The sequence below is a fragment of the Drosophila mauritiana genome, chromosome X, assembly GCF_004382145.1.
Source record: "Drosophila mauritiana strain mau12 chromosome X, ASM438214v1, whole genome shotgun sequence".
NCBI lineage: Eukaryota > Metazoa > Arthropoda > Insecta > Diptera > Drosophilidae > Drosophila > Drosophila mauritiana.
Window position 1 is genome coordinate 14,647,709 of NC_046672.1, and position 27,878 is coordinate 14,675,586.

At 40.7% G+C, this 27,878-nt stretch overlaps 5 protein-coding genes across 12 annotated transcripts in view; 1 reads left to right on the forward strand and 4 right to left on the reverse strand.

Moving 5' to 3' along the window:
- LOC117146396 (flotillin-2) overlaps window positions 1-27,878 on the forward strand; it is a 94,692-nt gene that overhangs the window by 6,948 nt on the left and 59,866 nt on the right. The gene's annotated exons all lie outside the window — the stretch shown is intronic.
- Window positions 396-2,461, reverse strand: LOC117146392 (glucose dehydrogenase [FAD, quinone]). Its single transcript, XM_033312566.1, has 2 exons — window positions 2,272-2,461; window positions 396-2,213 (listed from the first exon to the last, which is right to left on the reverse strand). Exons 1-2 carry the CDS (start codon window positions 2,405-2,407, stop codon window positions 499-501), a joined length of 1,851 nt encoding a protein of 616 aa, XP_033168457.1. The 5' UTR covers window positions 2,408-2,461; the 3' UTR covers window positions 396-498.
- On the reverse strand, window positions 4,758-7,066 carry LOC117146391 (glucose dehydrogenase [FAD, quinone]). The gene has a single exon (XM_033312565.1). The coding sequence runs from the start codon at window positions 6,841-6,843 to the stop codon at window positions 4,978-4,980; it is 1,866 nt and encodes a 621-aa protein (XP_033168456.1). The 5' UTR covers window positions 6,844-7,066; the 3' UTR covers window positions 4,758-4,977.
- Window positions 7,668-10,004, reverse strand: LOC117146390 (glucose dehydrogenase [FAD, quinone]). Its single transcript, XM_033312564.1, has one exon. The coding sequence runs from the start codon at window positions 9,936-9,938 to the stop codon at window positions 8,070-8,072; it is 1,869 nt and encodes a 622-aa protein (XP_033168455.1). The 5' UTR covers window positions 9,939-10,004; the 3' UTR covers window positions 7,668-8,069.
- LOC117146385 (glucose dehydrogenase [FAD, quinone]) lies at window positions 19,486-26,783 on the reverse strand. 3 transcript variants are annotated; one of them, XM_033312556.1, is made up of 2 exons: window positions 26,607-26,783; window positions 19,486-22,896 (listed from the first exon to the last, which is right to left on the reverse strand). In XM_033312556.1, exon 2 carries the CDS (start codon window positions 22,411-22,413, stop codon window positions 20,299-20,301), a length of 2,115 nt encoding a protein of 704 aa, XP_033168447.1. In that variant the 5' UTR covers window positions 22,414-22,896; window positions 26,607-26,783; the 3' UTR covers window positions 19,486-20,298. The 3 variants fall into 3 exon arrangements, with proteins under 3 accessions (XP_033168447.1, XP_033168448.1, XP_033168449.1); XM_033312557.1 differs by lacking the exon at window positions 26,607-26,783 and adding an exon at window positions 25,035-25,124; XM_033312558.1 differs by lacking the exon at window positions 26,607-26,783 and adding an exon at window positions 23,202-23,237.

Sequence of the window (27,878 nt, forward strand, 5' to 3'; positions counted from 1 at the left end):
AGTGGAGTAAACCCGTTTTGGGATGCCTCGGTTGGCCCGATTCGGATTCGGATCAGTTCGAGACCGGAACGGATCGGTGGGAACTTATTAAGCTAGGTCATGACGTGGTCCAAATTGGATTGACCCGAACCGTTCTGAAGACACCGTTTGGCGCTACACTCAACGAATTCGGGTGGCAGTTGAGTTAAAAGTCAATTGTAATGATTTTCAATGGCATTTTTTATAACAAAAAGTTTCAGTAATTTTATTAATTTTAATTAAAGATTTTGAAAATGTTGAAAATAATATTATATATGATGCCCTTTAAAATCCAATGAAAATGTGATTAAAATTATGTATGGAACCCAATCATTTAAATTATTAAAGAATTGTCGAATGCTTTTAACGTGTGATGATTTTACCCGTTTGCTTTCTTTCAAACTTTCCTCTCGCATTTTATTAACCCCATTACATAAATCGCTGATGTTTTGGAAGCTGATGATCTCCATCTGGAGTTAATCAACTCCATTCGGATCGTATCATATCAGCCGCCTTTTCCCCAATCATGAATGCAGCTGCATTTGTATGGGCGGTGGGTGGAAACGGTATGATACCGGTGTCCACCACCCGAAGTTTCCTCACTCCATGCACCTTTAGCTGATGATTGACCACGGTGGTGGGATCGCTTTCGGCGCCCATGCGACAGGTGGCCACCTGGTGGTGCAGTGTGTAGGATAGCGTGCGTATGGAGCACCGCCAATAATCATCCGAAGCAAACTCGTAGTTCTCACAACCTGGCACCGGCTTGTCCAGCAATCTGGTTCCAATGGCCTGCATGGCCGGCATCTTGGAGATTCTGAGTGCCTCCTTAATGCCCTCCAGCAAGTTCTCCACATCCGCCGGGGCCGAGAAGTACTTGGGATCGATGCGTGGCCACTCGAGTGGATTGCGATTGTGCAGCCAGAGGCGACCCACAGAGGCGGGCTTGAAGTGCATGATGAGGAAGCTGAAGTGATCCTGCTGCCTCAGCGTCAGATCCTTGTACATTTTCTCGTAGATCTCGGGCTTGAAGTTGGCTCCTTTGGCCAGGGCAGTGCCATCGTCGCTGGCCAGGCTGCCGGCCACTTGGATGAGTTCCACATCGGGTTGGGTAGCCGGACTCTTGCCCGAAGGCACCTTGATGAAGGTGAGCGTCTCTACGCCACCGATACTGGACAGAAAGGTGTCGGCCCGGCCCAGTAGAAATTCCTTGGCCACCGGTGCTCCTAATTGAGCGGCGAATAGAGTTTGGCCCGTGGTGTTGGTCACAAAAGTGGGTCCAAAGTGGCACATGTGATCGAACATTCTCTTACCCACTGGCAGTGCCTTGATCAGGGGTATCCCAATGGCCTTAAGGTTATCTTCTGGCCCAATCCCCGACAGCATCAGCAGCTGTGGAGAGTTGAAGGCACCCGCCGATAGAATGACCTCCTTGCGGGCTTTCACCTTGAAGCTTCTGCCCTGATGGGTCAACTCCACTCCATAGGCGGACTTGGTCGCTGCATCTATCAGGACTCGGGTGACTCTAGCCAGTGTTAGGATGTGCAGATTACGACGCCTGGATCTAATGGGTTCTATATAGGCACGAAAGGCACTATGCCTCCTGCCCTTCAGTGTGGTGGCCTGCACATACGAAACCCCCAGCTGGGATTCACCATTGTAGTCCGTTCTCGGATGACCCGCCTCCTGGGCAGCTCTAATGTAGGCGTGTGCAAGTCGCGTCCGGTGCCGCACATCCTCCACACTCAAGGGTCCACTGTGATTGTGATATGGCGATTGCTCCAGTCCCTGAAGCTGCGCATGCTCACTTCTCAGAAAGTAGGGCAACACCTCGTCGTAACTCCAGCCGGGGCTTCCTGCTGCTGCCCAGGCATCAAAGTCCCTACGATTGCCTCGATTGTAGATCATGTAGTTGATGGAGCTGGTGCCACCCAGAACTTTGCCCCTCGGCAGGGCACACCTGTTATCGGGCATTCCACGACAGGCATGGCGTTGGGGCGTCGAGTTGTAGCCCCAATTGGAGGCAGTCGACTGCAGGTGGGCCGCCAGTAGTGGCACCTGATGCACTATGTTTTCCACTCCTCCGGCTTCGATGAGGAACACACTCCAGTTGGGATTCTCCGAGAGCCGAGCGGCCAATGTACAGCCAGCAGCTCCGCCTCCAACTATTATGAAGTCATAGTTCCTTTGGGGAACTGCAAGGAGATTTTAAAATATATGTGTTAAATCGATTAATGATCATGAAAACCTCACCATCGCTGAAGAATGGCACATTGACGACATTGCCCAATCCCAGTCGCCGCAGTTCGTCCAGTTGTGAGCTCCTTTGGGAGTGGATCAGTGGGATCAGGAGCAGAAACAGAAGCTGGGTCAGCAGCAGCTTCTCCATGGTTGCGATGGCCGGTAACTGAACTCTGTGGCTACCGAGCTTTCCGTGATATTGGAGCTCTACGTCTGTTTGGCATCACCTCTGCCAACGCACTGTGGAACGAGTTGTTGTGAAAGTTTCAAAAATAACTAGATATGTGGTTTATTTTATATTTTTTATATATATTTTATTATTATTGCCGTTTTATTTATAGGCGTGGAAAGTTAGTTGGTGAACATTACTAAAACGTATTATTTTATTTCAAATGGAACTTGCTCCACTGTGGATTATCTTGCCGGTTTGGTTCTCCCTCACTGATCTCTATCCGCCCTCTCTTTCTCGCCGCCTTTCTCCGCATCACTACGTCTTCTTTTTTTTCTCCACTGCTGAGATGAGTTGGTTGACTTGGTGGCCAGGTTTGTAGGGCCAAAACAGGCTGAGATTGTCTCAGAATTTTTATTGCCACTTGCTAATTTGCGCTTTCTGCTTGCTCATCTCTACGGTCTTGCCTCTCTTTTATTTGCCGTTCCTCTGTCTCTTTTCTAATGCACAGAACAAAAAATTAGATCATTTAAGTATCGATTTGATAAAGACACCCATGGTAAATGGTAAATTTCTTCAGCAATTTGTAATTAGTTTTTCTTAAAATTAATGTATTTTTACAATATTTCTTATACATTAGTTTATACATTACTTTTCTCTCTGTGTTTCTTCTGCATCTGAGCTCGGTTCAATGGCATTTAGATGGGCATCTTGTTCTGGCTGTGCTTATATTTGTATTTTTTATGCCGCCGGACTGTCAGTTATATCTTTGAGGATTGAAGCACCAGCGGCTCGGGCACTCGAGGGTTAATATATTTTAAGCCACCCCAGAGAGTATTATAATCAAGAAAAAACCAAACAAAACAAAACCAAAGCCGATTAAACGACTTTGGGTCTAGCCAAAATAAAAAATGTATAAAAGGGGTGGCTCAGTGCAGTTGGGATCAACCCCAGCATATGGATGCAGTTCCTCCAATCCCACAATAAAAGCCATTGGATGCCCTCACAAAATCCCAGCATCCGAAAGGGGAACATGAAACAGAAATGTGAACAGGACTGGGATTTCAGAGAGGACATGGATCTGAAATTCGGAGGAAGGGCCATGTTTTGGTCATGGCAATTGCATTCAAAATTTGTCTCTATTGTGTTCGTCTTTTTTTTTTTTTTTGATCGGCTCAAACCGCCCCCTCGATTCATGAATATTTCAATTTGTCTTAATGAAAAGTCTGGCGTAGCCATAGTGACTTTTTTTCGAAAAGAAAGGGAAATGTTTTTATGAGTTTTCATGAGTGCGAAATAGGATAGCCCATAGCCCATTTCGTTTTTTGAGAATTTGAGAAACTGCAGATTTAGTTAACATCGGTGTATTCAGTCAAAAGTGAATGAAATAAAATTTGTGCAAAAAATTATTTAAGTTGTACTTAAATTGCCTTGTTTTCTATATGCGCATGTAAGTTTATAGAATACCATATATGTGAATATATTACATTTAATAAGCACTTTTAAAGGCTAGCCACGTAGTGACGAATGCGATTTAGAATCACAAGCCGGCTTTGAAATTCTGCCAAAAATATAAAATCCAAGAGCTTTAAGCTGAGCTCCAAGCTTTTCGTTTCGATTTGAATAGAATTTTAATATAGTCTACCCTTGGGATGTTGAAAGATATACATACTTATACTAAAGCAATTATTCTCAATTTTCAACTGATTTATACCCACTCCACATACATAAATAATTCTAAGGTCAAATCGATGCGAATTATACCAAGATCAATGCAAAGACTCAGCACCAAAAATTGTTTGAACAAAACACCCAACAAAATATTCACACCGTCTAGTTCGTTAGACAAGATAAAAACCGAACCAAAACCAAAAAAAAACGAGAGTGATGAAAAAAAAAATCATTTCCGCAACAATAAAAAGATTTAGAGAGACTCAAAAACAAAGGCGTGTAATAAATCAAAAACAAGAAATCGTCAAACAAGCGGACAACTTCGCGGATTTCACAGATTTTGATTATGAAGCCACAAATTGATTAGCATGAAAAGTGCCAGAGCTGAAAAATCCCTATTGAAATAAATGAGACAATGCCGAAGACAGAAGTCCAATAAAATTCAATGTCAAAGTCAAGTGCATTAAGCAGTACGAATTTTTTAGGCCTAAAACTATTGTTCTTTTTTTTCTGGTATTTAAGGAGTTAGATAGTTGGTCATTTTGAAATTCCAAAAGTCAAATATGCATTCTATAGATTTCATCTAGTTCTATAATTCTGCATGCATAGAAAACGAATTTTGTTTAGATAGTACATACAAAACTTATGATCATTTATTTATGCTTATATAGCTAAATCTTAAACTAGAATCAGTTCAGGCAAGAAAGAATTACTACACATAATAACAAACAGTTTTTGAAGGCCTTAACTAAAAACTAAAGCCCCATTTTACACTGGCCATTGCATTTAGGGTGTGATTTAACAAGATGATTTGATGGTGGGCCAGTGTAAATGGGGCTTACACCTGATTGTGGAATCAACTTTGGGCTAAGGTGGCTTCACTGGATGAAACCATGATCCTGTTTGATCATATCAGCTGCCTTCTCGGCAATCATGAAGACGGGTCCATTCGGATGTCCGGACATGATCTCCGGCATAATGCTGGCATCCGCGACTCGCAGATTCTTGATACCGTGGACACGGAGACGATGGTCCACCACTGCAGCTCGATCCGATTTGGGACCCATCTTGGCGGTGCCGGAATAATGGTAAATGGTGAAGGTGAAGTGCCTCACATAGCAGGCCCAGTAGGCCCAGCTCTTGTAGGGATGCTGCTTGCACGTGGGTATCTTCTTCTCCCACAACTTGGCATTTATCGCCTCCATGCCACGCTGTTCCATCAGACTGATGGCCTTCAGTAGGCCCCGCACCGAGATATCCACATCGTAGGGATGGGCAAAGTAATTGGCATGGATCAGGGGATACTTGAAGGGATCACTGCTCTTCAGCATGATGCGACCGCGACTCTTTGGGCGCAGAATCATGGGGAAGATCATGAAGGCATTCAGTGATTTGTCCTCGATCTCGGCAAAGAGTGTATCGTATATGGACTTCTTCAAACCAAAGGCACGCGAGATGGCCGGATTGGAGGACATGGAACCGCCCACCAGGAAGAGCTCAATATCCGGCCAGCCGTCCTCATCGCGTTCGTGATCCAGATCCCAGAAGGCAATGGCCTCGCAGCCACCGGGGGATCCATATGGTCCTTCCATCCTGTTGAATCGGTTAATGAGTGTGGGATCGGAAAAGTCCTCGAATTTCAGGGAAGTGGCATTGGTGGTGAACGTAACCGCCGGTGCCGTATGATCCTGAAGATTGTAGCCCACTGCCAGATCAGCCAATGGCTTAATGCCCACTTCGCGAAGATGTTTGGCTGGTCCCACGCCCGACAGCATTAGCAGTTGGGGGGTATTGATGGCTCCGGCGGAGACAATCACCTCCTTTCTGGCCAGGATCTTCTGCATGCGTCCCTCGGTCTGAACCATAATGCCATAGGCCGTCTTGGTTTGCGGATCGATGAGTACCTTGGTCACCAGCGCATTCTTTCTCACATGCAGATTGCTGCGCTTGCCCTTCAGCGGATACAGATAGGCACGATTGGAGCTCCATCTAGTGGAATTCCTCGTGGTGGTGTGCAGGAAGGCCACACCATTCTGAATGCGACCATTGTAGTCCCTGTACTTCAGACCATCCTGCTGCGCAGCATCGACAAAGGCTTCTGCGATCTTGGAACGCCAGTTCACATAGCTGACCTTCACCGGTCCATTGCGACCAACATAATCCTCCTCAGCATCGGGCACACTGCTGCCCTCGTATTTCTTGAAGTACGGCAGCACATCCTTGAAGCTCCAGCCGGGATTTCCCAGGGCCTCCCAGCGATCGTAATCGCGGCGATTGCCCCTGGTGTACATCATGTAGTTGAGCACCGAGCTGCCTCCCATCACCTTGCCCCTGGGCCAATTGCATCGATTATTGTTCATCGCCAGGCAGGCGTGATCAGATGGCTGTGTCCTGTACTTCCAGTTCATCTCGCCCAGCTGCAAGAAATGCGCCACAATGGGCACGTCCATGACGAGTCGCTCGGGACCACCGGCCTCTAGGAGCAGCACTCGCCACTGCGGATTCTCTGACAGTCGGGCTGCCAGGGCACAACCAGCCGTTCCGGCGCCGACCACTATAAAATCGTACTCGCTGTCCAGTATCACATTGTTGTCATAGTTCTCCAGCTCCACGTCCGCCTGGCCGCGTCTCAGAAAGTTGATCGTCTCGAAAAGGACGTTATTGTTATTCTGGGCAGAGATTTGACTCCAGGTGGCCATATATGCCAGGCACAGGCCCACAAATATCAGCGATTTGCTTGCCATTATTGGGCCTTTAGTTACTCGTAACGATTTATTCAGCACTATTCACACCGATTGCACAGTCAAAAAAAAAGATATATATATATGGATTTAGCTGGATATAATGGACGAACGCGTTCTGAGTTCTTGTGATCGACGCGATCGCGAGCGTGTTGCCCAATCGGATACGTAACTAGAAATGCTGACAAATGCGGTGGCCAAGTTCAATTTAATATTAAATTCGGCGGCGATCGGCGAACGAAACGATCGCTATGCGAATCTCTCGGCACACTCGGTTTTCAGTTTTCGGGTTTTTCGGTTTCTTCGGCTCGCCAAGAATCTTCAAATCTTTCGGAAGACTTGACTATGGACACGTTCACAACCATCTGCGCAGACAAGCACAAAGACGAAGAGCTGCTTAAAACTGAAAGCTCTGACGATCTGAATCTGAATTTGAAACTGAAACTGAAAATGTATCTGTATCTGACATTGACTTGAGCCAGTCGATCGACGATCGTTAGCAACTGTGAATAAGATGCGGAAGCCGGTGTCAAAACATTAAAGGGCCTCCCATGGCTAGAAAACCACTGGCCAAGATCCTCTTCGATTGGTTTTGGACTGCAATTAGCATAGTGTCATCGTGATTCTGCGTGATTGGCAGAAGAATTCGGGCGGGGTTCTTCGAAGAACCTGTCGCCGACGCTCTGGCTAAATGTCAAACCAGATCGTGTATAATTATGTACATAATATATAATTTTATCGTTCTAGATGTCTATCGGTTAATTCAGCTTTTTATAATAAGCAGCATGCTTATTAATAATATTTATTATTTATGCCAACAAAAAAAAGATTAAATAATGTATTTATAGACTAGTTGTTATTTTAAATATTACACCTGTAAAATTGAGGTTTAAATGCAGGAAATAAGTAAGATTGATGACAAGCAACCAACAATTTCTAATTGACTTGCTGATGTTTTAGGTACTATATTGTTTATAATTTGCAAACAAATTGAAATATCATGCGAAGAATCATAAATCAATCTGGTATTGTAGGCTTTGTTGTAATTTCTTTTTAATGGCGATAAATTGACAACAAAGTTGTCATTTGTCTATTACCCTTTTCTTAACTTGGAAGTGCAAAGTTTGTACTGTTTTGTATCGTTTTTAATTCACTAGAAATCACTCAAACGAATAATATTATATACATATCTTAAGATAACCCATCGGCTTAAGAAAACATAGTGCGCTTTATACGACGTTATGATCCTCCTTGATCATATCGGCTGCTTTTTCAGCTATAAGGTAGACCGGTCCATTGGGATGACCCGAGATCAAATAGGGCATAATGCTGGCATCCACAACGCGCAGTTTGTCGATTCCATGGACCCGCAGTCGGGCATCCACCACCGCCGAGGGATCCGTTCGAGGACCCATCTTGGCGGTTCCCGCATAGTGGTAAATGGTGAAGGTGAAGTGTCGCGCATAACAGGCCCAATAGGCGCTGCTCCTCCATTTGTATTTTGCACAATTGGGTATTCTCTTTTCTAATAAGTGTGCACCAATTGCCTTAAATGCGGGCATATCCAGTAGACTTACTGCCTGCTCGATGCCGCGAACTGTGATGTTCAAGTCATAGGGATTCGAGAAGTAGTTGGCATAGATCCGTGGATGCTCCTCGGGATTTCGGCTCTTCAGCTTGATGCGACCGCGACTCTTGGCGCGCAAAATCATGGGGAATATCAGAAAGCCATTGGCACTCTGGCGTTCGAGTTCGCCAAACATGGTCTCATAGATATTCGATTGGATGCCCAATGCCAGACGTAGGGCCAAATTCGTTTGCAATCCACCGCCCACCACAAAGAGTTCCATATCGGCCCAAGCATCTGGATTACGGGCATCGTCCAGGGCGTAGAATGATATGGCCTCCACACCACCCGGTATGCGGAGCACTCCGCGTCCTTTCAGGAAATCTGCCATCGCCTCCGAGCCGAACATCTCGCTCGTTTGCAGCGAGCTCACGTTACACAAGAAGCTGATGGCCGGGGCTATGTGATCCTGGAGGTTGTAGCCCACGGCCAGATCGGCCAGTGGCTTTATGCCCATCTCCCGCAGATGTTTAGCGGGTCCCACGCCGGAGAGCATCAGTAGTTGGGGTGTGTTGATGGCACCCGCCGATAGGATGACCTCCTTTCTGGCCAGAATCTTTTGCATTTTGCCATCCATTTTGACGATTATACCAAATGCCGATTTCGTCTGCGGATCAATCAAGATCTTGGTAACCAAGGCATTCTTTTTCACATGAAGATTTCGACGCTTTCCCTTAATGGGATACAGATACGCCCGATTGGAGCTCCAACGGGTCTCATTGTAGATGTTCGACTGCAGATAGGACACACGAATCTGCTTATCTCCATTGTAGTCACCTCGCGGCAATCCTGCGTCCTGGGAGGCCCGCACAAAGGCGTCTGCGATCCGAGTCCTCGTCTCCGAGTAGCTCACCTTTACCGGACCATTGCGTCCCACCAGATTCTCATCGGCATCGGGCACTACGCTGCCCTCGTACTTCCTGAAATAGGGCAGTACCTCCTCGTAACTCCAGCCCGGATTGCCCAAACGTGCCCAGCGATCGTAGTCCCGGCGATTGCCCCTGGTGTACATCATGTAGTTGAGCACCGAGCTGCCCCCCATCACCTTGCCCCTGGGCCAATTGCAGCGATTGTCGTTCATGGCCAGGCAATAGCTATTCGATGGCTCCGTCTTGTACTTCCAGTTAATCTCGCCCAGCTGCAGGAGATGCGCCACAATGGGTATGTCCATGGCATAGTTCTCGGGTCCACCGGCTTCCAGGAGCAGCACTCGCCACCGGGGATTCTCGGAGAGTCGGGCGGCCAGGGCACAACCAGCTGTGCCGGCTCCAACCACTATGAAATCATATTTCGCCGATATGGCCTGACCCTCGTCCAGATTCTCCAGATCCAATTGCGCCTGACCGCGGCGATAGATCTCGAGCATATTGATCAACGCATTGCCCGTGTCAGTCTGGCTAATCACCATTGAGGACTCCAGTAGCCAAACGACAAGAAGGGTTCCGATGTGATTTCGCGGCGATGTCATCATGGAGCTTCATCACCTTGCAGCCAGACTCACTCGACTGCCGCGATCGACTGGAACGTTGAGTTCTAAGAGCAGAACTAAAACCTAGAGGCTGGGGGTAAATGCAACTACAAAACTCACGGGGGCCTTGCACCGTTGACAATTATGGCTCTTGGTCCGAACTATTAGTCTAGTTCGAGATTTATTTTGTATATTTTTCTACAACAGTGGAATTGATCGATCGATCAAAGATCGTTAACATTCCAGCCAAAATGCAGTGCGAATGCACAAATGAACGATTCGCGGGGTATCGTATATTCTAAATTGTGTATTCAGCACACAGAAATCGCTTAATAACGGGTTCTGATCTAATAAGCATTTCGATGGATTGTGGCTAAGGGAAAATAACAAAATTATAACTTGGAGGTGACGATGGAACTGTGACTGGTATAATTATTACATCAGAGCCATTGATTATTATAGGATTCACAGGGCGAACAACAGAATATCTTGAACTTTAATTGTTTGCAAAATCATTAGGGTATGAAGTTATATCCGGTATAGCAATAATATTAAAGAAAAAATGTAAATGGAAAATTTTACAAAATATTGCGGTTGCCAAGTGTAATGACAGAGTTTAAATGATGTAAAAAAAAAAACCATGAAATATGGCTCTAAATATACCGTGACAAAACTGGAAAACGCAAATTTGAAATGCAAATATGCAAAAAATGATTTAATTTACGAAATGAACCCAACATTATAAACTCAAAACACCAAGAATGTGCTGGAGTTGCCATGATGGCAAGGAGTATTACTAAAAGGTTTATGGTAATTGGTAACTGGTAATTAACTCATCTAAATTATATATTTGTTAATTGATTTGATTTGTTTCCAAATAATCACTGGGCAAACGATCAGTAGTCGCTTCTAATTGTACTTGCCTACTAGTAAATGGTGAATGGATTTGGAGGCATGTAATGTTTGTTTTTATTCATGGGGCTCGGTTTTTTTGTTTTTTTTTTTTAATTTTTTTTGTTTCGAAGCAAAGCTTTGTGTTTAGTAAGTAATTTTTATAATTATTTCCGCTTGCATGTGAATATTCGTGAGCTTAGAATGGGAGAGCCCACGAGAGTCGATTGGCAGTTTGGCAGACGCTGTGAAAAATTCCAAGATACCCCATGCCCGCCCGACTTGGAAACTTGCTGGCTTACTTGGCAACGTAAACTTGGCCAGTCGACCGCAACCGTATGACATACTAAAAAGAGTAAAAAAAAAATGTATATATAAAAAAAAAAAAAAATAAATTAAAATAGTGCTTAATGCTTTTTTGATGTGTTCTCCGCCGCAAATGGCGTCGTTCTGATGGTATATGTTTAGTCGAAGGACAGTCGCCCAGAGATTCCGTTTCCACAAGGAGTATATCATCATCATCAACGCAGGAGCACACGATCGGCATACAAATGAGGTCCGTAAGAGTTAAGAACCCTCGACAAACCATCTGAAGGGCAACCCAGAACCAATCTCCGTTGGCATTCAAGCCCAAATGAGCCGATACGCTGGACACTTTGGAGTCAAGGCTGAAAAAGCATTGCGGCTAGCTCAATGAAGCTGGGTTCGGAAAAATCGAATTTTTGAAATTTAAAAGCTGGAATCGTTTGCCCATTTTTTGCCCATGTTTGCCCACCAATTACTTTTTTTTGCCCACGTCCAGTTTTTGAGATATGAATTTTCGAACAAGTTCGAAAATTTTCGAAGATCAAAAATTTCACTTTTTTCAAAATTTTTTTTTTTTAATCGCAATAACTTCGTTTGCCCACGTTTGCCCACCCTTTAGAATTTTGAAATTTTCGAAAATTTTCAAAGATCAAATATTTCACTTTTTTCAATTTTTTTTTTTTAAATCGCAATAACATCGTTTGCCCACGTTTGCCCACCCTTTAGAATTTTGAAAAAATTTATACTTTAGAAAATATAAGACATTCAAGTTTACCTAGGTGTCTTTGCCCATCCTTTGAAATTAATTTTTTTCGTTTGCCCACCCTTTAATATTACATTTTAACGTTTGCCCACCCTTCAAAATTAATTTTTTTCGTTTGCCCACTCTTAAAAATAAAAAATTTCGATTGCCCACCTCTTAAAACTAAATAATTTCGTTTGCCCATCCTTTAAAATTAGTTTATTTCGTTTGCCCACCCTTTAAAATTAATTTTTTTCGTTTGCCCACCCTTCGAAATTAGTTTTTTTCGTTTGCCCACTCTTAAAAATAAAAAATTTCGATTGCCCACCTCTTAAAACTAAATAATTTCGTTTGCCCATCCTTTAAAATTAATTTATTTCGTTTGCCCACCCTTTAAAATTAATTTTTTTCGTTTGCCCGCTCTTAAAAATAAAAAATTTCGATTGCCCACCTCTTAAAACTAAATAATTTCGTTTGCCCATCCTTTAAAATTAGTTTATTTCGTTTGCCCACCCTTTAAAATTAATTTTTTTCGTTTGCCCATCCTTTAAAATTAGTTTATTTCGTTTGCCCATCGTTTAAACTTAGTTTTTTCGTTAGCCCACCTCTTTAAAATAAATATTTTCAGTTAAAAACGTTTGCCCACCCCTTAAAAATGTTTTTTTTTTCGATTTTCTACTGTAATAACTGTAAGTTGTGCCGCCAATTCACATATGATATGTATCTTAGGATCGGCGGACAGAATCACTAATATTATATGATTATGATGAACACACATGTATATATATATATATACAAAAAACTATATATATACATATGTATGTTCATCAACACTTGCATGAAATTTATCAATGATTAAGAAAAATTTATAAATTGTAAGCGAATGATTAACATTATATAAATATTAAAGAAAAAACTGTGTAACGGGTTGCGATCTTGTATCTTATTGTATCTTAGGATCGGCGGACAGAATCACTAATATTATATGATTATGATGAACGTACATAAGGAGATCGCAACCCGTTACACAGTTTTTTCTTTAATATTTATATAATGTTAATCATTCGCTTACAATTTATAAATTTTTCTTAATCATTGATAAATTTCATGCAAGTGTTGATGAACATACATATGTATATATATAGTTTTTTGTATATATATATATATACATGTGTGTTCATCATAATCATATAATATTAGTGATTCTGTCCGCCGATCCTAAGATACATATCATATGTGAATTGGCGGCACAACTTACAGTTATTACAGTAGAAAATCGAAAAAAAAAACATTTTTAAGGGGTGGGCAAACGTTTTTAACTGAAAATATTTATTTTAAAGAGGTGGGCTAACGAAAAAACTAAGTTTAAACGATGGGCAAACGAAATAAACTAATTTTAAAGGATGGGCAAACGAAAAAAATTAATTTTAAAGGGTGGGCAAACGAAATAAACTAATTTTAAAGGATGGGCAAACGAAATTATTTAGTTTTAAGAGGTGGGCAATCGAAATTTTTTATTTTTAAGAGTGGGCAAACGAAAAAAACTAATTTTAAAGGGTGGGCAAACGAAATAAACTAATTTTAAAGGATGGGCAAACGAAATTATTTAGTTTTAAGAGGTGGGCAATCGAAATTTTTTATTTTTAAGAGTGGGCAAACGAAAAAAATTAATTTTAAAGGGTGGGCAAACGAAATAAATTAATTTTAAAGGATGGGCAAACGAAATTATTTAGTTTTAAGAGGTGGGCAATCGAAATTTTTTATTTTTAAGAGTGGGCAAACGAAAAAAACTAATTTCGAAGGGTGGGCAAACGAAAAAAATTAATTTTAAAGGGTGGGCAAACGAAATAAACTAATTTTAAAGGATGGGCAAACGAAATTATTTAGTTTTAAGAGGTGGGCAATCGAAATTTTTTATTTTTAAGAGTGGGCAAACGAAAAAAATTAATTTTGAAGGGTGGGCAAACGTTAAAATGTAATATTAAAGGGTGGGCAAACGAAAAAAATTAATTTCAAAGGATGGGCAAAGACACCTAGGTAAACTTGAATGTCTTATATTTTCTAAAGTATAAATTTTTTCAAAATTCTAAAGGGTGGGCAAACGTGGGCAAACGATGTTATTGCGATTTAAAAAAAAAAAATTGAAAAAAGTGAAATATTTGATCTTTGAAAATTTTCGAAAATTTCAAAATTCTAAAGGGTGGGCAAACGTGGGCAAACGAAGTTATTGCGATTAAAAAAAAAAAATTTTGAAAAAAGTGAAATTTTTGATCTTCGAAAATTTTCGAACTTGTTCGAAAATTCATATCTCAAAAACTGGACGTGGGCAAAAAAAAGTAATTGGTGGGCAAACATGGGCAAAAAATGGGCAAACGATTCCAGCTTTTAAATTTCAAAAATTCGATTTTTCCGAACCCAGCTTCTTTGAGCTATTGCGGCTTCCAATTTCGCAATTCGTCTGCGATTCGCGGGCTTCAAGTTCGTTGAGCTGCCATTCGATTATGTGCAGTGCGAACAATTATTGTGAATTCAAACAAATTAAGATTAATTAATTCAAAGAATTAAGATTATTGAAATAACGAAAGTAATCAACATATCCATTAGTGTTTTCATTATTTTCTTCATTTTTTCTGCAACATTTGTGAGCTCTCTATTCAAGTTGACACTTAAGAAGGTAGTGCTCTTTTTCGGCCAGTGCATTCAGCTAACGGCAATTAAAGCTTTGACTCTTACTATCGATAGGTTTTGTGCTGGCTGAGATACAGCAGCAAAATGACTGTTTCTGTTCGCATAAAGTCAAGAATTTAAGCAAACTCGTTGTCTTTGACCGAGTTTTCATAGTTGGCAACTGCCGATTTTAGCCAAGCTGCTCTTTGCACTGACTGACAATCCGTTTATTTGGGGCCTCGACCGTCTCTTTAGTGGCTTATTGACACTCACTGGCTGGCTGGCCCATGGCATTCGATGGCGGCAAAACAGGATGCCAAACCATTTAACTGAAGGATTTACCTCTTGTTATCAAATTAAATATGAATTGAATTTCCCTGTTGATACAGCTGATGATGGCTTGACATTCTGCCGAATGACTGGCAGAATTTGAGAAAATGTGCTGGCCATAAAATGTTCTTAACTTAACCATAAAACGCGTCTTATGGGTTTTGTTTTTTCATTCTTCTGTTTTGTTGGTGGCGATTAATTGCGTTGACTTCGATCATCATGACAAAGCAACTCGTTCAATTCGAAAAATTTGCATAGACAGTGTTTTAGATGTGGTAATATTTGCCGATCGAAAAACAGTTAAAATATCTCATCCCTGATTAAAGCGAAAAACCAGTTTTTTTCGCGTGTTACATTTAAAAAATATGTTCAAAAGAGATATACATTTTTGCAAGAACTAAGAGGCTCGATGTTTTATGAATGAATGAAGGTAAAATATATAGTCAAGGTTCTTATTTACCATATAATATATATATATTTCTTACCACAAACTAAATACTGATCATACGTATTAGGCAAAAATCATTTCGTCGCTTATTTTTACATTTTCTTAGCTTAATTTAAACAAGGTATTTTTTTTTTTAAAGCGGGTGTTTCCTATGCCAAATTTCGACATGCTAAATACAGCAGCTTTATTATCTGCTATTTTACGACAGGTCATTACAAGCAGTCACTTAGGAGGGTACACACAAAAAAATATTATTTCCGGATACATAATATAAGCGAAATATGTTGCTTTGAAGTTTTCAATACGGAAAACCTTTTACAAATTGTAGCTGACATCAATTATTTTATTTTTAAACGTATGTCTACATATATCTACATATGTATATAGGTAGTAGGTCAACCTAGAACTGTCAAAATTTCAAAATAATAGAGCATAAACCAGAAACTTTGGGCATATCACATCTAAAACTCTGGAAAATGCGCAGACCAGCTGTAAGGAACCGTAAACCTAGGATTACATTTTATCCTAAGGGTTTACCTCTATCTAGAAGATTTTCAAGTTCGACAAGTTCCGACAGTGAGCCAGGTTGTTCCCAAAAATATTTAAAAAATGTGCAAATCAATAGGAACTTAGCTGAAACTCTGGGTCCAAATCCCATTTGCTTTAGTGCCCAATATCGAAGTCATAGTCAATCCGAAAATGGTTACGATGCGGATACCGATGATCTTTGTGATGATGAAGATGATGAAGGGGGTGATACCACAATCACGAGTCAGCAGAATTGTATCCCGTCAAGCTCAAGTCCTTTGAATAATTTTGCGCTGCCAGATCCGATTCCATCCCATAGATTTGGTGGATTTCTACATGTCCTCTCTCGTAGCTTGTATCACTCTTTGGCCAGGATTGCCACTGGGATTGGATTGAGACATCAGCAAACTGCCTGGTACAAGAACTGCTGGCAAAGTCCTGGTTCCAAGCCAAAAAGTATCCATCTAATGGATCCAACCACACCCAGTTTGATTGGAAAGATCCCGGCAAAACATCAAAACAGCGACAGTTCCACAACTTCGAACTAATATCGTTTAGATTTGGCCCCGAATTGCAATAGTCTGTAAAATATAGGTTCAATTATATAACCAAATATTCGTAGTCTTTTCATTTAATCAGTAAATTGAAATATACATTATGCACAACCGGAACCACTGCGTAAATATTCTACAAGAATTACTTCCTTTAAATATTATTGCATTTTATTGATTGAGTGATTTCCATAATTCGATTACACAATGGAAATCGACGCATTTTGTTGTAGGAAGTCAAGCTGAGTAAATGAATCAATTATTGAGACTTCCCCCGAATATTTGAAGCCGCAACAAATCGATTCATTTGCAGATGATTGACATGACAAAGCAGAACAGAAGTTGAATAACATTTTGATACGATCATAATGCGCATAATTGCTATACGCCAACGCGAACGCACAAATATAGATACAGATACAATCCAAATAGATACACAGACCAAGTTTGGCCAGATAACATTATTGTTTGCCAAGCACTAAAGCACATTAAAGTGTGCAATTATTTGATTTGAATGGTCAATGGAGTACACTCAGTTCAAAAAGAAATAGTTGATGAAGTCAGGAAGTTGATTGGATAGATCAGAGCAAAGATGATGATGGAACCCGGGGTTCATGGATCAAACTTAAATGCTATAAATAAATATCGGAAAAAAAAAACAATTTGTTTACTTATTAGAAATGGCAGAGCTTCAATTGTAAGCTAATAACTTTATTAGCTTACAATTTTGAAGAGTTCTATGGAAATTAAATATTTTGTTTAGTAATGGAAAAATCCACAGAGCTCCATCAACAGACTTCTACCTACTATTATGCAAATCACTGACTCAATCAACGCAGAACATCAGCTTAATAGTTCTTATAAAAAATTATAAACTCACCACTGAATCATAAAACCCGATGTCTGCCCAACATTTCCGTGCCCCAAGGTTGCCCAAATAAGTGACTAAGAATTTTTTGTTCGCCTTGCAGCGAATTGAGACTTGATTGGCACCTTTGTAACAACTAAAAGAACTGGCTATTTGGGTACACCACATCGTATATATGGGTCACTAATCATCAACCAGGGTCGTGAATTAACAGAAAATAGAAAAAACGCTAGACACTTCCGCTTGCTGAAAGAATGCTGGCATGCTACCATGAATATTTATGCTGTAATCTCGTACAATTCTCAGTTTTTCATGATTTATCGAAACCAATTATAATATTTTTCCTCTTTTTTTTGTTTGTATTTACAGGTGAGTGGCGTATGCAAATAACAGAATACTACGACTATACCGCGGCAGAGATCAAGTTCATTGGGTCTGGGTCAACTGCTCGCACACGATGGCTTGTCTAACGGAGATCGGAGATCACAACAAGTTGATTGACCTCTAACTGGAACGGTAACACATCGATCCGGAAGTTGTCTTTATCATTTTTACTGCAGACGATCCGCTGCTATATACTTCCGCTGAACATTGACCCAGTTTCGACTCGTGAATTTTTGCAGACTCTCTGGCCAAACTTAGCATATTTGCATGGGTTTATTGCGTTTTTGGCCGAGATTGGTCGCTGGGAGATTTGCGTGTGGACACATATGTCTAGGGCAAATCTGGTGATTTGAACTCGTGGCGAAATTGCAATTGGTCACGTAGACATTGGGTCTCCATTTCGTTTTACCCGTTCTCTCTGTGCCTTTTTATATTTTTTTTTTGGGGGCGTGGCTGAATTAATTTCACAAAACAAGTCCGAAAATTTAAACAATTAAGTATGCGACTAGTGGATACCGTCTATGAATATAAATTAACTAAACTCGCACTTTCTGAGGAACGACATGGCGTATACGTAATATGAAATCAATACAAAAAACATATTATATTATGATTACATATAGGAAAAGTGCTAGATTACATGCAATTTTTTTTTAGAAATATAATTGAAAGTAAATAGTTAGTGTTCTTAAAATGGCCAACTTCCAATTGTTATAGTCACGGGGCGTATACGCAATATTTCCTGTAAACCTCCAAACTACGCATACCCTACAAAATAAATATACTTTTACATTAAAAGAAATCCAATTAGACCTTGAACTTGCCCGAAACGCTAGCCCATTAAAATGTGTGATTTGTTGGCCATGTTTTGTGTAAATGCGCTTAGCAGCGTCTTGGATATTTCCATTAATAAGCCATAAAATCTGGTTTTTTGTGCTTAGCTTCAGTTGAAATGACTACAAGCCGGGTTTTTTCTTTTTTAGCCAGTCAATTAGAACGATTCGTGGTCGAAAAGTGGTACAGGGACCGATCACTTAGCACATCTTCATCGATCCACGTCCGGAAAAAGACAATCCAAAGTGATTATAATTTGAGTTGATTAGACCAAGTTCCGTTGGCCATTTCCGGCTGCCGATACTCGCATGAAAATGAAAATTGTTGACCAAGGCCATGGTCTCGTTGGCCTGTCAGAAAGATGATTTATAACACTTCGATTTGGTAACTTAAATGACTTATTTTGTATATATGTGTGTATATATTTCTATGGGCGTTGCAGCGACTAGCTGAAAACCTGACTTGTTTGGTGGTAGTTAAATATACACATTTTCTACACAAGAATGTTGCGTGTGGTTATGTCTTTTTTACTACCGCGCCCAAATGCTAGGCTATGGTATATAAATACTCAGATGGCAATTTGAAGTCGAATGGGTAGGGCCTTATTATGTATTTCATGAATAATTTCACTTGGGCTCGGGCCTATTTAGTTGTCACTCATCGTGTCTGATGTAATCAATCAAATGATGCCTATGATGTAATTAATTAAGGAATATATAAAAAGCATTCTGTTTCAATACAGATACGGAAATGTATATGGGAAATTAGTGATATTATAAGTTATGGAACTTATGATAGTTCTTGAACGAGCTATTTAGAAGATACTTTTCTTAATCAAATAGTTAGAAAATACAACCAATCAACTGAAGATTCATTTTTCCGGCTATTTATTTGCCAAAAAAGAAACAATTTTTTTAGCGCACCTGTGTTGCCTGCTTTTCGGCTGTCAGCAAATAACCATTTCGCCTTCATGTTTATGCATATTTAATTTATTAAATATAATGTCATTTAAATAATGATGTTCATGGAAGTTTTCTATAAATAGTCAAAGAACATTAAATTATATATCGCTAAGTTAACATAAATAATACAAAGGCAAAAAAAAAGATAACAATTACTTAGGTAAGCATTTAATCTATGACTCGATTTCTGGATTCCTTCTAGCAATGGATCGTTGTGTTCAGTTTTTGAGGACGTCATGCGATGAGATTCAAGGGGAAGTACGAGATACGAATCTCTTTCTGTTTATATTGATGATACCAGCAGCTAGTAACAAATAGCCTTATCATTTGTAGAAGTTGGTTTAGAATATAACACTTTTTGGAGTACCGATTGTCTAGATAAAAGACAAACGACATTGTAATATGATTCTCAGATATAAACCTTTTATGAGTAGCATTTTAAAATGGTTTCACAAGGAAGAAGCAACCATTTTTAGCTGCTTTGAACTTCTGGTTTCGAAGTAAAGTTTTTATGAGCATTACAAGATGACCATCGAATGATAATGAACTACAGTAGTAAATAACTTTTGTTCAAGATGGTATGGATAAGCATTCCTTAAATAAGATAGCTTCTGGTTCCAGTTTTGACTTTAGGTAATGAATGTTCGGTGAATTTTTGGATCACATTCTGGTTTCACTTGAGTTATCAACGAACTCAAAGCGTTTATGTCTCAGCATGTTACTTTAGCAATGGCAAACAATTTGTGTTGTTTTCTCGTTGTAAACACACTTTATGTGAGTGTTTAAAGCTATGGAGCCCTGAGCACAAAATCTGGAGCTAACTGGAGCTCTACATTCTTCATCTTGAAGTCACTAACTATCCGCATAGTTGAGTGTGAAGTTGCTGCTGCTTTCAATGTTGCTGCTGTTGCTGCTGCTGCTGCTAAAATTGATGTTGCTGATGTGACTGCTGTTGCTGAAGTTGCTCTCCATGTTGCTCCTGTCACTGATGTTGCTGCTGTCGCTTTGACTGACATTGGTGGGCAATGTTATGATGCCCTGAATGTTACTACCAGCAGGCTCTGGATCTCTAACTCTATTGGCCTGCCGCTTCACTTTGTACTCGGGATTTGTTAGCCAATCTTCCTTAATGAGATCTGCGCCCTTTTCGGCTATCATTATAACCGGTGCATTGGTATTCCCACTACTAATCGTTGGCATAATGCTGGCATCAATCACCCTGAGACCGCGAACTCCATAGACCCTCAAGCGTGGATCCACCACAGCCTCGGGATCCCAGGCGGGTCCCATCTTCGCAGTGCCACATGGATGATAGATGGTCATCGAAATGGTGCGCACATGGCACTCCAAATAGGCATCGGATAGGAATTTGTGCTGTTTGCAATTGGGCAGCGGTTTGCGCCATAGTCTCGATCCAAATTGCTTGAAAACCTGGGCCTCAGCTACGCGAAGAGCTATCTTGGCTCCTTCCACCAAAGTTTTGGCATCCAAGGGATCGTCAAAGTAGTTGGCATTGATGAGGGGATAGTGAAAGGGATTCGCCGATCGTAACTTTACAGATCCCCGTGATCTTGGTCTCAAAAGCAGCGGCATTATCGTCCAACTATCCTTGTTGGCTATTGGATGGTAGACCTCTTGGTACACCGATTCCTTCAGGCCCAACACCTTCTTTACTCTGGCTCCATTATCTGAGTTAATGGAAGCCGGTGCCATATGGAATTGAATATCCGGCCAGTCGAGACTGCGGTTTGAGTAGGGTGTGTGCACAAAGGCCAGACCCTCGACTCCACCCAATGTGGTCATCGGTCCTCGTTCACGCAACACATACTGAAAGGTGACGGCTGTGGGATTGAAACGATCCTGGACAATAGCCACGGGCTTATCCACCAGAAAAGTGAGTCCGCCCATTCCCACATGATCCTGCATATTCTCGCCAACGGGCAGATCTTGCAACACTCGAATGCCATGCTTTTCCAGATGTTTTCGCGGTCCCAATCCAGAGAGCATCATTAGCTGCGGTGTATTGATGGCACCAGCTGAGAGGATAACCTCCCTCCTGGCCGCTATCCTATACACTTTGCCATGTTTCACGAACTCCACGGCCTGTGCCCTCATGGTTCCCGGTTCGATGATGATCCTGGTCACATGGGAGTTCATCGACAGATGAAAATTCTTTCGCGCGCGTATGGGTCGCAGAAATGCCTTGGCGGTGGAACATCTCGAACCACGACGTATCGTTCCTTGGGCAATCATAAAGCCCGCCTGTTTGGCGCCATTAATGTCACGATTATCATAGCCCAACTGAGTGCCGGCCTCAACAAAGGCGGCAACCAAAGGTGAGTGCCACGGTGATTCCTGAACCGTTAGCAGACCTCCGCGACCATGATACTTATTGTTGGCCAAATAGGGATTACGATTATCCTCCGATTTCTTGAAGTAACGCAGCACATGGTCGTAATCCCAGCCTGGATTGCCCAACGATGCCCAGTGATCGTAATCATGGCGATTGCCACGCACATAGAGCATATAGTTGAGCACCGAACTGCCGCCCAAAACTCGTCCTCTTGGCCAATTGCAACGATTGTTCTGCATTCCCAAACACGCCTTGGTCGAGGGCTCCGTCTTGTAGGCCCAATCCAGTTTGCTCAATTGCAAATAGGCCGCCAGCGATGGTACATCGGAGATCTCGTTTTCATCTGGACCGGCTTCGATCAGCAGTACTTTCCATTTCCTCACCTCGCTCAATCGATTCGCGACCACAGCTCCGGCCGAACCACTGCCCACCACTATGAAATCGTACTCTGGATACAGATTCAGTTGATCTAGGGGCCTCGACTCGGGATCCACGGCATCATAGCGATAGTATGTGATGGCGGCCAGCATCAGTGGGATTAGCCAGAGTCCCGTGGTCACCACGCCGAATGTGGACTTGATCACAGTGGTTATGAACAGCAGATTGAGCACCATGTTGTCGGACGGATGTCTACTTGAGTTCTCTGTGGGATTATCCTTAGTTTAAGCCAGTTTCAGCTATATTACCACTACTTTCTTGGTTTAATGTTGGCGATGCTATCTGCTTCTTTCCACTCTCTAAAGTCTAGGGTTTCTTTCTTTTGTGCATGGCGGGGCTCTGATATGGCCAGATTTTCAGTAAGCTGCTCAGTTTCAATGCTGCTTTGCTCCAGTGCTTCTGTGCTTTCCCAATTTTATATATATATAAGAAGTGCGTTCTTTATAGCTTTTTAACAATTAAATGTGTGGTTCTTCGAACAAGAATCTCTGCTTTTTAACTTGTTCACAACACCGTTGTACAGAATCCTTTGCTTCCTTGCCTTTAAAGTAATTATTTATGGTAAAGTATTTCCTATTTCCGCTTCACAGCTCCTGCTTTTATATTGAATGTCCTTTCCTTATCCTTGTTGTGCTATCCTTGTGCTCTTCGTAGGCCAACTGAAAGATAAGAAATCATTTTTTAATATACATATTTTGCATATTTTTAGCGGAAGTTACTTTCTAATTATGTTATTTTGGATAGTTTTAATAGAGTATGTTAGTGCTAAATTTGGTAACTTTATGCATATTGTGCCTTAAGTAAAAGTCACGTCTAAAGTTACGAAACCTTGGTTTTCTGCAACTCTAGCAATTATCTAACATAATCAACCCACATTTCGTAGGTTTAGCCAACCAAAGAGGCGCCATTATCGTTTGCAAAACATTCTTGCGTGTTCTGGCTGTTGAAAATCTAAATAATTTACCAATTTCGAGCTGATTTGCCTAATCTAACTGCCCAATTGAATGCATTCGCGGTTGCAACAGTTGTGTTTGTATTGCACTAATCCAAGACCCACCACTTCCACTAGCTCCATAATATTTCCCGACCAACACGGCGACGACCTTGACGATATATTGCGGCCAATAGCGACAAAGGGGGAATTGTTAGCGGCATTTTACATTTTCGGTTTATTATGTTAGCCACGTTAATGCAACCATCTTTCTGTCTGTTTGTCTTTCAAATTCGTCGGCCGTTTTTTCGGTTTTCGGATTACAACAATATTATGTTGGTTGTTGTACGATCCAATGACGTAACAGTTGGACCTATAGTTTTTTATTTTTGAATCTTTTTTGGGGTATTCGTCATTGGCGTGCTCGATTGGGCAAAAGACATACGAAATGGGTATCGTTTCATTTCGATTGTTTTGCGAGCAGTTTGTAGTTTTGAGCTGAGCCGGGCTTAAGCCCAGATCGAAACTCAATAGCTTTTTTTTTGTATGTGGTTTGTGCGAGGGATCTGTTGACACATGGTTGTATGTTGAGTTGTTATCGAGCGGGTGTTGAAATATCCAACGGCATTTAACGCCTGTCTATCCAGTTTACAAATAAGTGAGGGGTTCCTTTTTTTTTCATTTTCTCGATTTGAGAAGGGGGTGGCTTTTTCGTGTGAGTGCTGGTTGAGAAATCAATCAAAAATAATCAATTTCAATGTCGATTTCTTATCACTTCAATTACCAAACGCAAAACCCGATCTTCCGGCGACCAAGTGAAAGGCCAGACCAGTAAAAAAAAAATGTAAAAAATAACCAACAGGTTGCTATCAAAGTGAACCTTTCTTGCCGCAGATGAACATACGGATTCGGATTCAGATACAGTAACTGAGGAGTTGAAGAGTGGAAGCTGCGGCTACATTTCTTCGACAGACAGCTTTTCTGCTTTTCTTAGGGTTCGTTTTTTCAGAGATTTGTTTGGGTTTTTTGTGCGAAAAACCTCCGCGGGGCAGTTGTGTTGTAAAAATGTCGAAAAAAAGTGGCACGAAATTGGGTCAGCAGCGACAGCAAACAAGTTTACTTTTGCGGCTCCGGGACCAGGTAAACCTGTTGGCCCGGCCCGGAGTTATCATCCCCCCACCACCACCCCACTCCCCGCCACTCAACACCTCACTCCTAACTGCTATTGACATGCGTCATTACTGTGAAGGAAAAAATCACGTTGTATTTAGGCCCGAGCCAAAAATCTACATCAACAGCTGTCTTCAAAATAATAGTAAAAATGTTACTCAAAACAGTTGCCGACCTATTTTGAATATTTTTGTGGGATACAACTAATAATGTCTTTGGAATATTGATTAAGATCTCTTATTCATTAGCTGGCTAGTGTAATTTTTACTTGGTGTAAATATATTTGAAGACTTTCAATTTTTAACATGATCCATTTACCAATCCATTTTTATGTATATATTAATGAATTATTTATATTTATATAAAGCGTATTGATCACAAGTTTTAGGGGTAAATGACCACATTTAAAACCAAATATCTAATATCTTGCGCTCAGCTGTGCGTGGATTATTATATTCCCAATCTTTGGTCGTTGTAAACCGATTAGACTTCCTGCCCAGCTGAAGGCCATGATCACCGATCACTTCAGAGTTTTTTATGCCTCACTTGCCTCACTGTTTTTAGCACCCACGCACTTAACCACTTTATCATTTGATGATTGGGACAATTAAGTGATTTGCTTGCCGATTTTGTGCGCTAATTTTGTGTAAACAAACACAAGAAATCAGTCAGTCAGTCAGTCACTCACTCACTCACTCAGTTTCTGGTTGTTTTGCCACTCGACATTGCTATACAGTTGCTTGGGTTCATGATTACAATGTCAGTTGGTGTCATTTGGTGTCATTTGATGTCATTTGATGTCAGTCACCTTGGCCGCCAGGTGCCACACTCATTTGCCGGCTGGATTCTTCAGCTTTTTGTTGGTGGGCATGTCATTGTGTCATTGACTTGATTTTGGACGCAGGCAACAGCCACCCGAATGCTCGTCTAGCGGTATTCAAATAGTGCAATTAATTAATTATAATACTCATGGCTAAAGTAAAATGTTTTAATTACCTAGCGGCAAATTTCATTTAGCTGCAACAACACCCAGGTAAATGCGCGCCACAAACTATTACTATTGGTGCACAGAAAGAAATATATATACAAAATTAACCGGGAGAATATGTAGTTTCAGTTAAAAATATACTGATTTTTAGCAGTGTACTTTTGCTAGTGCGTGCCAAATGTTAATTAAAACTATGCACTGCCCATTAAGGCAACAAATCGAATAAAACAGGGATGTTTACGACTACTGGAAGGAAGATAGCCTAAAGGAAAACTAACGCTGTAAAAATTTAGCTATTTAGTTGCAAATAACGATAAATTACACAGTTTAGCTAGTGCTTTTGATTCGCAATAGCCAAACTGCACACAAAAAAATGTATATTTAACATATATATTTAATGGAAATACTTGCATTTTAAAAGTACTTAAATGCATTTATATTGCTAAACAAGTTGAATTAGATTATCTACAGCAAATTCATCTTTGAAGAGTACAACTAAATGCTTTTTTTTTATGACACAAACCGCTTCAATGATTTTTGATTGCCATTTTAAATCAAGTGGCTTCCATTTAAAAGCCTACTTTATCTAAATGCCTGCTGGCGAAAAGCCATCAGTGACAGACTGAAGGCATCAACTAAAATGTTGCTGCTGTTATCGAAGATGTTGCTACTGCGCATTGTTGCTGCTGCGCTGAAGTTATGCGAAATGGGCGTGGCCGACGTCGCCCACTTCTCATTTCTTTTAGCCATTTCGGTTGATGTAAATGCAAATTTCTTTGTGTCTCCACGAGAGCCTAATGTTCATAGAGAAACAACTGCTGTTGATGTTGCAAAGACAAATCTTTCTATTGTCTTTAGCGTTGCAAAAAAAAAAAAGGAAAAAACTAACAAACAAAAAAAAAGAAAAGAAGAAAGAGTTACAGCAGCAGCATGAAAAACAATGACAATCGCCCAACAACCGTTAGTGTGCAACATATAGCCTACTTATCAAAGCCGCTCTTTCTTTATTGTTAATGTTTTCCATTATTTTTTTTTTCGTTATTTGTTTTCTCGAATGTGTTTCATAGTTTAATGTGGGTTTTTGTGGGTGGATTGTGCAAATGAAAAAAAAGCAAACAAAAAACAAAACTATGCACTTGAGTGCATTTCATTTCGAAGCGCTTTGCACCCATTAATTAAATATATATATTATGTTTTTCTTTCGAAATTTTGTAAACCGGCAACAGGTGTTTTAACAGCTTTAACCTTTCGATTCACTTCACTTTTCTACACTGGCTTACTTGCGAATTTTAGCCCACGTAGCCTGGCACTTTTGGCACATCGATCACAAATCACGGGATCCTTTGGATTGGTTGAATTTGATGATGTTTTCAAAATATGTACATATATGTATGCATATATGGATTATTTAGGCCGGATTTTCAAACCGCTGACTGCGTCTGCGCGGCTGCGTTGCACGTAGTCAACTGAACGATCCGTTTGCCGCGAAATTCCGAAAAGCCAACGCCACAGATGTTGCATATTATTGGCACATCGAACACGTTGGATGGCCAACAAGTTTGAAGCTCTGATAACGGTACGAACTGCAAATGAAGAGGAAGATAGTTGCGTTCATTAGGCCAAGTCAAGAAGGTCAAATCGCCGAGAGGAAGAGGAATAACAGTGGAGTGGTAAGTGGGCCTAAATAGACGAAGAAATAATAGGGTCACCGATTTCAAACGCAAACGATAAAAAATCGGTTGGGTGGTTCGAAATAATTTACAAAGAGTATATTTTAAAATATTATATGACCACAAAAAGTATGATTTCTTTTCATAGACAAGTTTTAGACATAAAATATATATATATCGCAAGTATTTCTATATCCCTATTAATGTACTATGTATGTTTGTGTTTTTTTTTTATAAATTTTAGAAATACCTTTCATATAAGGTAACGAGATGTAATCTTAACATGAACGAAATAAATGTTCCCTTGATTATAGAGTTTTTTATATTTCTGGAGAGGTATTTCCCAACTGGAAGTTCTCTTCGCTTGAATGACCGCATTCCTCGCATGCCAAACTCCGCAAAAAAGTGGCAAACCTAAAGCGAAAAATGGTCAAATGAAGTTATTAACCCATAAACATGGCTGAGAAAAATCTGTGTGTTTTTTCTGTGTTTCTGTTTTGGGTTTTGTTTTTTTTCTATTTTTTTTTCGATTTTTTCCTTTGGCAATTGCCAGGGACAACCTGGCTGGGGCTGTGTTTTGTCAACGGGTATAATTTATGTAATCATGAGCCAAAAAAAGTTAAAAACAAAAACAGCACAGCTATGGTAAAGAGCAACAACATGATTTAGGTAAGCTGTTGAAATATTTCACTGCTGTCTTTTTCCCATTTCGCCTCGTTTCTCAGCTCGCCGTTTCTGTTGGCTGCTGAGAGTTGGGTGTTAAAGTGCAATTAGTGCCCAGGGAAGAGGGATATATGTATGTCGTATACCTTATTTATAAAGAGGGGCCATGGGCAAGGAGAAATACGGCGATTTTAAATAGCAACGCCCTCAACAAAAAGT

Excerpts from the sequence above, each read along its gene's own strand:
- LOC117146392 (XM_033312566.1), bottom strand. The coding sequence starts at position 2,407 with ATGGAGAAGCTGCTGCTGACCCAGCTTCTGTTTCTGCTCCTGATCCCA. Across the intron at positions 2,214-2,271 it reads TGTGCCATTCTTCAGCGATG|TTCCCCAAAGGAACTATGAC; the intron begins GTGAGGTTTTCA and ends ATCTCCTTGCAG.
- LOC117146391 (XM_033312565.1), bottom strand. The coding sequence starts at position 6,843 with ATGGCAAGCAAATCGCTGATATTTGTGGGCCTGTGCCTGGCATATATG.
- LOC117146390 (XM_033312564.1), bottom strand. The coding sequence starts at position 9,938 with ATGATGACATCGCCGCGAAATCACATCGGAACCCTTCTTGTCGTTTGG.
- LOC117146385 (XM_033312556.1), bottom strand. The coding sequence starts at position 22,413 with ATGGTGCTCAATCTGCTGTTCATAACCACTGTGATCAAGTCCACATTC.